This window comes from Pyrus communis, chromosome 17, assembly GCF_963583255.1.
Source record: "Pyrus communis chromosome 17, drPyrComm1.1, whole genome shotgun sequence".
NCBI lineage: Eukaryota > Viridiplantae > Streptophyta > Magnoliopsida > Rosales > Rosaceae > Pyrus > Pyrus communis.
Window position 1 is genome coordinate 20,758,602 of NC_084819.1, and position 13,303 is coordinate 20,771,904.

The window sequence follows — 13,303 nt, forward strand, 5'->3', positions numbered from 1 at the left end:
CGCAAATCTAGGCCTAATCGAGTTAGCTATAGCAATGTGTTTTCTTTTCTAGAGTTAAGTTCGAATTTTTCTTCTTATAACTTAGGTGGACTTAATATAAAGCATTACTTGTATAAAATCACCAAAATACGGTTCACTACTTAATGCATAAATCTGTGACATTTTACCCTTTTAATTATGACAATGCGAGAAGGTTTTTTTTTCGGCCCTTTAATATAGAATCACTTGGTTTTTTTTTTTTTTTTTTTTAATTTTTAATTTTTTTTTATTTTAAAAGGGATCAGTTGGTGACTTCACCACTTCACTACACTCTTTTGGGGGTTGGAAAGATTTACAGAAGCGTTTGAACTTCCCCTGGCCACTATCTTGTTATTCATGAGCGCCAGAAATCGAACCTAGAATGTGCGATGCGAAATATAGGCCTGAAATTTATCCCTAACCACTGAGTCACTTCGTAATGATAATAGAACATCACTTTGTTTCAAAACATCAAAATACACTTCATACTTAAGAGAGACGATCCCGGGGATCCTCTAATCACATCCGTTCATTGTACATCGTGCGGCTAGTTTTTGTCAGATACTGTTTATATTCAATTTTAAATGAATAAATTTTCAATGATTTCTGACGCATAATGTATAATTAACAGATATGATTAGAAAATCTCCAAGATCCTCATAAAGAGAAATTGGCGAGGATCCTTGTGACATTCCACATTGCCCAGGGGAGCGATCCTTATATGTATATTCTCATCCCTACCTAGCACGAGGCCTTTTGGGAGCTCACTGGCTTCGGGTTTCATGGGAACTCCGAAGTTAAGCGAGAAGGGGGCTAGAGCAATTCCATGATGGGTGACCCACTAGGAAGTTGCTCGTGAGTTCCCAAAAACTAAACCGTGAAGGAATGGTAAGCCCAAAGCGGACAATATCGTACTACGATAGTGGAGTCGGGCCCGAGAAATGATCCCGCACGTGCCAAGATGTAACAATTGGTATCAGAGCCTAACCTTGGTCGTGGTGTGCCGACGAGGACGTCGGGCCCTTAAGGGGGGTGGATTGTGACATCCCACATCGCCCAGGGGAGTGATCCTTATATGTATATTCTCATCCCTACTTAGCACGAGGCCTTTTGGGAGCTCACTGGCTTCGGGTTCCGTAGGAACTCCGAAGTTAAACGAGAAGGGGGCTAGAGCAATCCCATGATGGGTGACCCACTGGGAAGTTGCTCGTGAGTTCCCAAAAACAAAACCGTGAGGGAATGGTAAGCCCAAAGAGGACAATATCGTGCTACGGTGGTGGAGCGGGCCTGGGAAGCGATCTGCCCAAAGCCGGGATGTGACAATCCTCCTTATCATACTTAATACATAAATTTGTGAAATTTTACCTCTTTAATTCTTCTTGTGACAACGAGTGAATTGAGTTGAGTGAAGTGAGGTTAATGGATATGCTAGCAAAGGTGTCAAGTGGGAGGAATATGCACTTTATAATTATTGGAGAAGCCTCCACTATGTCAACTTTTCCAAAACCCTAATCTTCTTTTGTTCTATTTTCTCTTAATATTGCTCCCAATATTTATCACCCAAAGTTATTGATGTTTTATTTTTACTTTTTACAACAAAAAAAGTGTATCATTAAAGATGTTGAGCAGCATACTGGAGATATGTTTAAGGGAAAATATAAAGAACAAAACTTTTGATATATGATTCTTAGAGCTACTTACAGATAGATGTGACAAATTAACTTATTAAAATGAGTACATTTTAATACATGTTTAATTTGATATCATCATAACATAGAGGTGAGATTGGTAGTGGTGATGATGATGGTGTGGGATGAAATTAAACTAAATGAGTCTTAATAGGTATCCATTAACAATCCAGTGAGTTAATTTGCCACCTCTACTTATGAGCGTGGTCAAATTAAGATTTTAAAATATTTTAAAATTATGTTATAGCAATTAGGGTTTTATAAGACATTCTAAGAGACCATGTAAATCCACGTGTAGTCCATTAGAATTTTAATGAACGTGAAGCAAGCGCATGCAAATCTAACTGTATTCAAAATGTTATAAATTTTGTAGAATTTCATTGAGTGTAAAGAGACGTACACACTGTTCACATCTACTTATTATCATTTCAATTTGGATGATGCCGTTATTGTTTTTCCTGGCCATTGTTCCTTCATTTCTTGGGATACCTATAAATAAGCATAGCATGCAAAATTGAATATCTTGTCGTCATGCATCACGTTAAACATGTCATTATTTTATGTTAATCACTAATCCGAGGTTATCATTATTTTAATCTTTGAAAAATGCTTCACGTTACCTACTGATTAATTTAGCTAGATCAATTATTTAGATTCTGGTGTAAGCACAGCATGCTTCTTTTACATGATTTGGTTCAACTTCTTATTATTATAAGCAATTAGGTTTATTGTTAATGATGGATTTATACTTTCATCAACTGTCTATCCTGACAGTTGGATGAAGTTGGTGAGGAGAGATTTTTTAATGTGTTCGTAACATAGGATGGTACGTCATATGTTATTATATAAGTGGAAGAAAGTTTTTTTACATATTCGTTTACTTGTATAATGACATATGGCGTCTGCCCGTGTTCCATGCACACTAAAAAACTCTGCTTGGTGAGTTGGGTTATAAGCACAAACAAGATACAGGCATGCAATTTGGCTCATAAACTAAATAAGTTTAGGGTTTGTTATTCCTTTTGGGGAAAACTGCATTGATAAATGACATCTTAAAATAATGAATTAGTCGATTAATTATTGTTCCTTTAGTAATTGAAATTGTTAGGTGATATGTATGTGGAATCCATACGAAGTTGACATCAATTATCATCACTAGCATATGTGAAATAATATGCTTTTAGAAAAGGTTTTTTTTTTCTTTCTTTCTTTGAGATTGGTATTATTCCTCATTTTAGTCCGTAAAATCGATCGAAATGGTCTCTTAGTTTGTTCATTATTAATCATTTTGGTTATTTCGTGAAATATATGTCAATATCGGTTTGACACAAATAAGCTTTAAAAGGTGGTCACATGATGATATTGAACGAGAGTTGAACATAACAGTTGAGTTGGTAACCCAACATGCTATTCATGTGAATCGAAAATGAAAATTTTCAGCCGTTGCTAACTCAAGAATCATACCTCCTGGGGTTCTTGAGTAAAAGTTTATATTTTTTGTATGCACAATTTTTGTCAAGTTCAGTTGATTTATGCCGAATTATGTCAATGAAGGGTTTTGTTGAGCAGTCGGTGGCCCTTTCGACATATGATGAACCACGTTGCCGATACTTGTCAGCACCTGCCGAGCCATGTTGTCGAGGATCACATATCGAGCCCTACCGACATCTTCCGAACAAACATTACATCGAATACTTTGTGGTCACTATCGGGTCTCGAACTAGACTGCCACAAGGTCCCCCATAGAACCTTCCAAGCCATTTTCTTCTCTTCTATTCTATAGGGGTTCGGGACCCAACTGCTTTTCTAATGGATCTGCCTTTAAATAGCACTAAATGGTGCTGCTAAACCAAATTTTACTTGTGGACTTCATAATATTAGAAAGTTTTCTTTATGTGAAAAATGGGATTCGTCGGCTTCCTTTGGGCCTTTTACTTATGTGGGTCTGTCGATGTCCAATTTGGCAATTACTGTAGCACATGAGCTACCCTATTGTTCAAAACTGGTCTAGTTTATGTTATTCAAACTTTCACAGTAAACAAATGACTTACGTTTTAAGACATTCACATGATTATCTTAAATCAATTATACATGTTGTGAGAAAAATTCAAATGCATAGCAGTTTATAACTCACTCGGATACACCTATAGTGACATCTTTATATAAGTTTCCCTCGAACATTGAAGACTTGTTTTTCTGATTTATGAAATTTGGATGGTTTATTTATTTATTTTTTTTTTCCAAAGTCGATCACGCATGCGGGATTGGACATGGAAATAGAATTGCTAATCTGACATGTATGTATGAAAAGTCAGTCTCACTTAGGTAGCTAGACTTTCTTAACAAAGTGCAATTAGAGAGATCTTGCACCAAATATAGTCAAGATCTGTGTTATGATTACTTGACTTAAGCAGGTGTGATAAAAATGCGCACTTCATCTGAAGACTGAAGACTGATGGATTAACTTTGAAGAATTAATTTAAGCTTCTTTTAGAGATTAATTGATTATGTTCAACTCAATGGTGCGTGCGCGATTGTTGACTTCAATTCTCCGCAAAAAGTGAGGACAGTGCATGATTCCATCAGCACAAAATGGTTACGAACCAATCCTAAACTTGGATTATTGATTAGAATTTAAAGTGTTAAATCTAAATTCACAGATGAACAATATAAGTATATACAAAATGCATACAATAACAAGAAAGTCTTATTTCACAAAGTGGGATTGGTTATATGAATTCTAGAATGCTATTTCATTTGGTTTTACACCAAGTCTTCCATTAGCTCTAAGAACTCTATGTCTTTTCTTAAAGTCTCTTTCTAAGTCTGTCTCATAATTATATCTTCTAACCGTAGCATCTATAAGTTTTTCGTTCGTATGTCTAAACCACCTTAACTGATTTTCTTTTATCTTATCTTTCAATTGTGACTACTCCTACTTTAACTCGGATATCCTCGTCTTAATTATGTCATTTCTTGTGTGCCCAGACATCCAACAAAGTATTCTCATCTTCTTTATACTCATTTTTTGCACATATTGATGCTTGACCTCCCAACATTTCGTGTCATAAAACATCACAGGCCTTATTGCCATCCTATAAAAAGTTTCCTTGAACTTTAGTGGCATATATACAAAATGCATGCGGTTAATATAAAGACATTGGCAATAGTTCTTATGTATTAATACTCACTAGATAATAGAGTAATGAATCTAATTAGAGTACTTAGGTTTTACTATAATTATGTATGAAATGTACAATGCATATTGCATAAAAAACATGCATGTTTTTCTCTCCAACAGACAATTAGACATAGTTTTTTATAGCAGGGCGGCTTGGAATAATATGTATTTGATATCAATTTGGTAGCTCTCTATTTCTCTAGTGGCGCATGTTATATTTGACCATTCGGCACCAAAAGTGTTCTTCTGAGCCGAACAAAAGCACGTCTGAAATGGATTCTTTATCTGCTTTTGTTCAACCATAAAAGTTAGGGTTTGAAGTACTCCCCAATAGTGCATCCCTTAGTGATCAACGATCCATTGTCCATGCGCATCTAGAGAGAGAGAGAGAGAGAGAGAAAGAGAGAGAGAGAGAGATAAATAGAGAGAGAGAGAGGGAGGGTAGTGCATGTCCGAGTTAGTTACCTAGTTAACTTGGGGAGAAAAATGGTGAGGGCTCCAGCTCCTTCACCTTGTTGTGAGAAGATGGGAATGAAGAAGGGACCGTGGACGCATGAAGAAGATGAGATATTGATTTCTTACATCCAACAATATGGACATGCGAATTGGAGAGCGCTTCCAAAACAAGCTGGTGAGTCAAATACAGCGAAACGAGATCATATCCCTGCTAAGAATTGGGGATCGTACATATAGACTATGAACTTTGTTATGCATATATTGTAGTATCTAATTAATTATTTGCTTTATAGGTCTATTAAGGTGTGGAAAGAGTTGCAGGCTTCGGTGGTTTAACTACTTGCGGCCGGGCATTAAACGGGGGAACTTTAGCAGGGAAGAAGAAGAAACTATACTCAACCTGCATAAACTTCTTGGAAATAGGAACTGATCTTCTCTGGTTTACTATTTTCTGTTTCCTACTTCAAGTCAACTAATTACTCATCACAACCTATTCATCAAAGCCCTATATATTATATTTTGTCCAATTTATTTTCCTGTAGCTAGCCTACCTACTTCAGTTTAGGAGAGAGACTTCTATGGAACGGGTTCATCACTACCTTGCCTTATTTTAGAATACTTATAAATAGTGTGGGCCGGGATGCCATGATGATAGTGAACTCGTTCCATATAAGTCTTCTCCAAATTCAGTGTATTAGGCTAAGTTGGGAAGTTAACTTAAAAATCAAGGCTACTTTAGCTCTCAGCTCCTCATCCTCATCATTCTCTCTCTCTCTCTCTCTCTCTCTCACACACACACACAAATTTCTTTGTGTATGCATGGACTAGTTAACTGATCATCGTACTAGGATTCACAAAATAGGACGTATGATTAATTTGCTGGCTATATGTACTGAGATGGAAGAACTCCTAAGTCTCCTATAAATGTAAATATATACTTTGCTGAACGAAAATGATTGATTTATATGCTTAAATATGACCAAAAAATTAATCGATTGATGTTGTTATATTACTGTCTCCAGATGGTCTGCCATTGCGTCGAGCTTGCCAGGCCGGACAGACAACGAAATAAAGAACTTCTGGCACTCACACTTGAAGAAGAGATCAAGAACGTATTTTAGACTTGATGATTATGATCAGCAGAAGCACTTCTCGTCAAAAAGTACTTTTCCAGTTCCAGGGTTAATTCATGAGCCTCCTTCCTCTTCCAACCATGCCGTACCAATCCCGAACAATGATGGTTCCAAGACCAGTATTGAGGACATAGATTTTTGGTACAACCTTTTTATGAAAGCAGGAGAGGCTCCAGAGTAGTACTGCATGATGGAGATGTAGCACAATTAGAGTAGGGCATACAGAAGAGTTTGAATTCTTGTTTTCAATTTTGAGAGGTTGCGTTAATTGGTTAACATTGTAACATATATGAACATGAGAGATTTTTCAGTGTAATCGGAACACGGGATAGTACATCACGTGTCATCAAATAGTTTGGGCTGGTCCATATATCAAGCCCTTAAATTCCTATTTCCTCCACTTGCTATTTCTTAATTGTAATTCCCCTTCCTCCTCCAAAACGATTGCTATTTTTTTATTTTTTATTTTTTATTTTTTTGCAGATCTCCCGTTTTTATCCACTCTCCTCAAATTATAGAGAGCTGAAATATCACACTGAGAGGGAGGAGGGAGGGGGAGAGAGAGAGAGAGAGAGATGTGCCGGCGCGATAGGGTTTTATCAAATCGAGAAGTCATCGATTCTTAAACCCCCGGGGGATTCTCCGATTATCTTCTCCGTTGCGTCCCAGTCGAAAAACCCTAGGGTTTTGGTACCAATCGTCAATTATTAGGGTTTGAATCGAAGAAAAGTAGGGCAAGATGAGGATTATGATCAAAGGAGGCGTGTGGAAGAACACGGAGGATGAGATCCTCAAGGCGGCGGTCATGAAGTATGGGAAGAACCAGTGGGCTCGAATCTCGTCGCTCTTGGTTCGCAAATCGGCTAAGCAGTGTAAGGCGAGATGGTACGAGTGGCTCGACCCCTCCATCAAAAAGGTAATCTTTTGCTTTATTTTCTGATAATTTTTATGCATTATTGTGATTTATGTTCTGTTTTGGATGTTAGATGGTGAAAGATTGCAACTTGAGGTTTTAGGTTTTGTGTGTTGATTGTGGAAACCGATTTGGATTAGGGTTTATAATGTTTGGTTATACTCGCATTCGTCTCGGTGGTTCAAATATTTGATTTGCACTGAGGTGGGAGAAAGTTATGAAATTTTGATGTTCTAGGAAGTTTTTAGCTGGGATTTTAGTTAGGTGAATTTGTAATGCTGATTCAATAATCCCAATTCTTGCAGACTGAGTGGACTAGAGAAGAGGATGAGAAGCTTCTACATCTTGCTAAGCTCATGCCTACACAATGGAGAACCATTGCCCCGATTGTTGGTCGTACTCCGTCGCAGTGCCTCGAGCGGTATGAGAAACTGCTTGATGCAGCCTGTGTTAAGGATGAGAATTATGAACCGGGTGATGATCCACGGAAGTTGCGGCCTGGAGAGATTGACCCAAATCCCGAGTCGAAGCCCGCTCGTCCTGATCCTGTTGATATGGACGAGGATGAGAAGGAGATGCTTTCAGAGGCGCGAGCTCGGTTAGCAAACACTAGGGGAAAGAAGGCTAAAAGGAAAGCCAGGGAGAAACAGCTTGAAGAGGCCAGAAGGCTTGCTTCGCTACAGAAAAGGAGAGAATTAAAGGCGGCTGGCATTGATACTAGGCAGCGAAAGAGGAAAAGGAAGGGAATAGACTACAATGCGGAAATTCCCTTTGAGAAAAAGCCTCCTCCAGGCTTTTATGATGTTGTTGATGAAGATAGACCAGTGGAGCAGCCTAACTTCCCTACGACTATTGAGGAACTCGAGGGGAAGAGAAGGATTGATGTGGAAGCGCAGTTGAGAAAGCAAGATATTGCTAAGAACAAAATTGCTCAAAGACAGGATGCTCCATCAGCTATACTACAAGCCAACAAGATGAATGATCCGGAAACAGTAAGGAAGAGATCAAAACTGATGCTTCCTGCACCCCAAATTTCGGACAATGAATTGGAGGAAATTGCAAAGATGGGTTATGCTAATGATCTTGCAGCTGAAGAATTCACTGAAGGTAGTGGTGCAACTCGAGCTCTTCTTGCAAATTATTCCCAGACACCAAGGCTGGGAATGACACCTTCACGAACGCCTCAAAGAACACCTACTGGTAAGGGTGATGCTATAATGATGGAAGCAGAAAATTTGGCCAGGTTGAGAGAGTCTCAGACACCATTATTAGGAGGAGATAATCCAGAGTTGCACCCATCAGATTTTTCTGGGGTGACACCTAGAAAAAAGGAAATTCAAACGCCAAATATGATGCTTACTCCTTCTGCAACTCCTGGAGGTGCTGGCCTTACTCCAAGAACGGGTCTTACACCTAGAATTGGCATGACGCCATCAAGGGATTCTTTTGGCATGACCCCAAAGGGGACTCCCATTAGGGATGAGCTTCGTATCAATGAAGAAATAGATACACCTAATAGTGCAAAACTGGAGCAGCGAAGAAACTTGCAGTTTGGTTTTGGAAGCTTACCACAGCCTAAGAATGAGTACCAAATTGTCGTACAACCAGCTCCAGAGGATAATGAAGAACCTGAGGAGAAGATTGAAGAGGACATGTCTGACAGGCTAGCTAGAGAAAGGGCTGAGGAAGAAGCGCGCCAGCAAGCATTACTTAGGAAGAGATCAAAAGTATTGCAGAGGGAGCTCCCTAGACCGCCTGCTGCCTCTTTGGAACTCATCAGAAATTCCTTGATAAAAGCAGATGGAGATAGGAGTTCATTTGTTCCTCCTACTCCTATTGAGCAGGCTGATGAAATGGTTAAAGCAGAACTTCTTAGCCTACTAGAGCATGATAATGCCAAGTATCCGCTTACTGAGAAAGTAGACAAACGGAAAAAGAAAGGTTCCAAGCGCAGTGCCAATGGACCTAGTACTGTCCCTGCGATAGAAGATTTTGAAGAAGATGAACTGAAAGATGTATGTTTTTAGTTCCTCTTATGTGTTATTCCTTTTCTATAATTGCTGATTTCGTTAGGTCATTTTTGTCTTCTTGTTTTCATATGCATCCACCTTTATATTCTGGACACAGATGCTTGGTGCGGTGGCACTGCCTTTGTTTCTTCAATTTATTTTTTATGATATAGTATAGAGAATGGTTTTTTCATTTTCGTGTATCTGTGTTGGCAAACATCTCATCATTTTTAAGCAATACGTTTTCAATGGGTAGGATGATATATTTTGATATGTTAAAATACATGAATTCATATTTATGATAAAAGATTTTTCTTCCCTGTTCTATGCAGAAATATCTGATGTGTTATGAGAGAGGGAGAGAGCATGACTAATGTCTGATTTTTCTTCCCAATTCAATTCATTTGCCCACTGTTTGTCTATACAGTATGAACTGATGTATTTTGATTTATTGGCTACCTTTGAGCATGACTAATGATTATATAGCTCCATGTTTTTTATGATTGCCATGTTATATGCAGGCTGATTCATTGATAAAGGAAGATGCAGAAATTCTTCGTGTTGCAATGGGGCATGAAAACGAATCCCTTGATGAATTTGTTGAAGCACACAAAACTTGCCTGAACGATCTCATGTACTTCCCTACTCGTGGCGCTTATGGTCTATCAAGTGTTGCTGGAAATATGGAGAAGCTTGCAGCTTTACAGAATGAGTTTGAGAATGTGAAGAGGAAGATGGATGATGACATCCAGAAGGCAGCCAGCATTGAGAACAAGGTTAAAGTCCGCACATATGGTTATGAGGTATGCTTACTGAATTTTGTGGTTATAGAAACGTTTATTTTGTGATGTTAGAGCAAGGGCTTTGGACGCATCTTTTTTTCAAACATGTTATGCTGATTTCTTGGGTTTTTATTCCAGCTTGAGCTAACATCATTAGTTCCCCTTGAGAGTGAAAGTGGGACTTTATATTACTAAATTTTAGAACCATAAATTAACAGAAATTTTTGCAGCACTGTGCAAGTTCATAGGCATTAGTCTTGTATTATAAAATTATAACCTCTCCTAATCTACGAAAGACTCGTACTTTAAACAATTATTCAAAGAAATAATGCTGGACATTGGACTCCATATATTTAACCTTTGGCATTGAATAAGATTCATCGCCATCTAGAATTCCTAAAAAGAAAAGGGAAATGATATCCGCACACCTTTTTTCTCCATGTGCACACACCCTTTATTTCTGTCCATCGGTTCTCCTCTGATTCATTCAATTCAAAGGCCAGAAATATAAGGTGAGTGCAAGAAGAGAAAAATTGCAGTCACTTCCCAAAAAAGAAGAGGCAAAAATAATCTATGGCTGCATTTCATTTTTTTTTTTAGGCCAAATTTATAGATTGTTAATTAATTGCACTTTTTTTTTATTTTCCAGATGCGGGCTAAAGAGGGTCTCTGGCCAAAAATTGAGGAAACGTTTAAGCAGATTGACACTGCTGCAAAAGAACTTGAGTGCTTTAAAGCTTTACAGAAGCAAGAAAGATTAGCGGCAACACACAGGATAAATAATATCTGGGAGGAAGTTCAGAACCAAAAGGAGCTTGAGCGGCAACTACAGAAGCAGTATGGGGATCTTGTAGTCGAGGTGGAAAGGGTACAGCACCGCATGGATGAACTCAGAGCAGAAGCAGAAAAACAAGAAATTGCAGTGAGGAATTCTGATCTGGAGTTGCCTGAGGCTGCAGCAGATGTGACTGTTCTGCAGACAACTGCAAATCCTGATCCTGTAACTGCCTCAGATGAGCTTGGAAATGCTTTTCCCGGTGGTGCATCTGATGGTGAAGCAACAAATCAGCAAATGGATGGTGTGCAAGAAAAGGCTTCAAGAGCCCCAGAAGGTGATATGGACATTGATGCCGAAAAGGTTCATGCGAAGCTAGCGGAGGATATAAACTTACCTGATAACATGCTTTCTACTGTTGAGGGAGATAATGTTTCCGACAATGTGGATGCATCTGAAAACCTGAAGGTAAATGATCCTGAAGTATCTAAGGATCAAAAAGTTGAGATGCCGCAGAACGTGACAGAAATTGAAGGCACTGTCCAGGCAGCGGTGGACGATGGTTTTGCTAAAGAGACTGCCACCACTGTTTCTGTTGAAGGAGAGGTAAATTCAGCTGAAACTGCAGCAGCACAAATCTAAACTCGTTCCGTGGCGGACTCAGCCTGGCTTGGGTGATGAGCTTTAGCGAATCAAAATGTTGGATCGGATTACCAGGTGCGAGCAGATTACAGATGTGCTAGTCTGTCGGAAACTGCATCGTGGTTCATGAATTCGGGATGTCGTTTTCGATTTCAGAACTCTGGACCATATGATTCACCTGAAAGAACAATTAAGATCGTTTTCTGGTCTTATTACGATGTAATTGTTTATCAGATTGAGGAACTATATACTTGTTGACTGAAAAAAGAGAGACTGAAGAACTTGGAATCTCTTCGTTTTGAAGTATCTATGGTCTCTTGGACTCTGATGATCCACTTGCTCTCAATCTAAAGTCTCAAGTCTCAATTTCGGTTAAATTCGTCGATCAAGTGGTGGATAATCTCAGTCTTGTAGTAATTATCTCATTAAACAAGCAAATTTGGTAGACCTAAAAGCATGGGAGACCCTATTTTCGGGGTTTTCCACCATCGCTTTTGAGCACTCATTTAGAAGTTTAAGGGAATATTAATGTTTCAAAAGGAATATTGCCTCCAATAGAATAACTTCATTATTAGTTTATGTCCTGATCGATTATTTCTGATCGAGATAAGATTGCAACTCTTTGCAACTATTGGAATTGATTTTCTTATCCCAATCTCGTTCATAAAATTGCTTTTTTATCTTTTCACCATAAAAACGAGATCTCTATTTATTTCACATCGCTCTCCCTCACTACCCGATTTGAAACACTCTCCCTCAGATTCTCACCACCAAATGTGAAACCCTAGCTTATCCCCTTTCCCTCTTCCCCTCTCATACGATCAGTGTTCAAGGGAAGGTGTGATGTCGTATGTGTGTTGCTTTTTAGTTATACACTAGATACTAACTTTAGGGCTTGTTTGGATTTCAAGCAAAGCAATATTGGTCAATTTGTTTCTGTTTGATGATAATTAGTCTCCCACTATGCAACTAGCTAGCCTTATCCCACAATTTGTCAATTGATTCTTTATTTTTTGCGATACACTATGCCAGTATGGCCTCCACCACTCAAACGGACATCGACGAGGAAGACGATGGAAAAGATGTTCGTCAGATCTTTGTTTTTAATGATCTTAAAGATTATGTGATCGTGATCGTTTATTATACATCTTACGGTCAGTTTTTGTTAAGTATTATTTATATTTAAATTTTAAATTTTAAATTTTAAAATAATTTTTAACTGCATAATATACAATAAAAGATCACGATCACGAAATTCCTAAAATTCCTAAGAAAAGTATACGAGGAGGATCCTTTTCCGAAGACGATTACGACAACCACAAAAGTGGATGATCATACACTTTGGAATGAGCAGTTCTGGGGAATAGAGTAAGTAAAAATCATGCCCTACGTGAGGTCGTCTTGCCACATGGCTGCCTTCGTGCCACACCCTCCCAAACCCCAAGTTTCATCAGATCCCCAACCTTGCAAAAAGTGGCCTTTCAAAATCCTACTCTTTGCAACCACGAGCTAGTGGTTTAGTGATAAAAGACGGATTACGAAATTTTCTTAAAATTAAAAACTAGAGGTCTCATATTCGAAACCTACTGTTAGTGTGGGAGCCAGACTTGTCACCAAAAGGAGAAATGCCTCTACGAGTCTTCCTGACCCTCGAAAGAAGTGAATAATTGTGGCTTGCCATCAGTTGTCATTAAAAAAAAAAAAAT

The 13,303-nt window shown here is 38.5% G+C and overlaps 2 protein-coding genes across 2 annotated transcripts; both read left to right on the top strand.

Annotated features, from left to right (window-relative positions):
* The first annotated feature begins 5,373 nt into the window (after positions 1 to 5,373).
* Positions 5,374 to 6,657, top strand: LOC137722215 (transcription factor MYB4-like). The gene is made up of 2 exons (XM_068461177.1): positions 5,374 to 5,570; positions 6,366 to 6,657. The coding sequence occupies exons 1-2, from the start codon at positions 5,374 to 5,376 to the stop codon at positions 6,655 to 6,657; spliced, it is 489 nt and encodes a 162-aa protein (XP_068317278.1).
* A 259-nt stretch (positions 6,658 to 6,916) lies between these two features.
* LOC137722447 (cell division cycle 5-like protein) lies at positions 6,917 to 11,922 on the top strand. The gene is made up of 4 exons (XM_068461452.1): positions 6,917 to 7,392; positions 7,695 to 9,404; positions 9,920 to 10,201; positions 10,830 to 11,922. The coding sequence occupies exons 1-4, from the start codon at positions 7,216 to 7,218 to the stop codon at positions 11,595 to 11,597; spliced, it is 2,937 nt and encodes a 978-aa protein (XP_068317553.1). The 5' UTR covers positions 6,917 to 7,215; the 3' UTR covers positions 11,598 to 11,922.
* The last annotated feature ends 1,381 nt before the right edge of the window (positions 11,923 to 13,303 follow it).

Coding starts and splice junctions, on each gene's coding strand:
- LOC137722215 (XM_068461177.1), top strand. CDS start 5,374: ATGGTGAGGGCTCCAGCTCCTTCACCTTGTTGTGAGAAGATGGGAATG. Junction 5,571..6,365: donor CCTGCTAAGAATTGGGGATC/GTACATATAGAC, acceptor TACTGTCTCCAG/ATGGTCTGCCATTGCGTCGA.
- LOC137722447 (XM_068461452.1), top strand. CDS start 7,216: ATGAGGATTATGATCAAAGGAGGCGTGTGGAAGAACACGGAGGATGAG. Junction 7,393..7,694: donor TCGACCCCTCCATCAAAAAG/GTAATCTTTTGC, acceptor CAATTCTTGCAG/ACTGAGTGGACTAGAGAAGA. Junction 10,202..10,829: donor TCCGCACATATGGTTATGAG/GTATGCTTACTG, acceptor TTTATTTTCCAG/ATGCGGGCTAAAGAGGGTCT.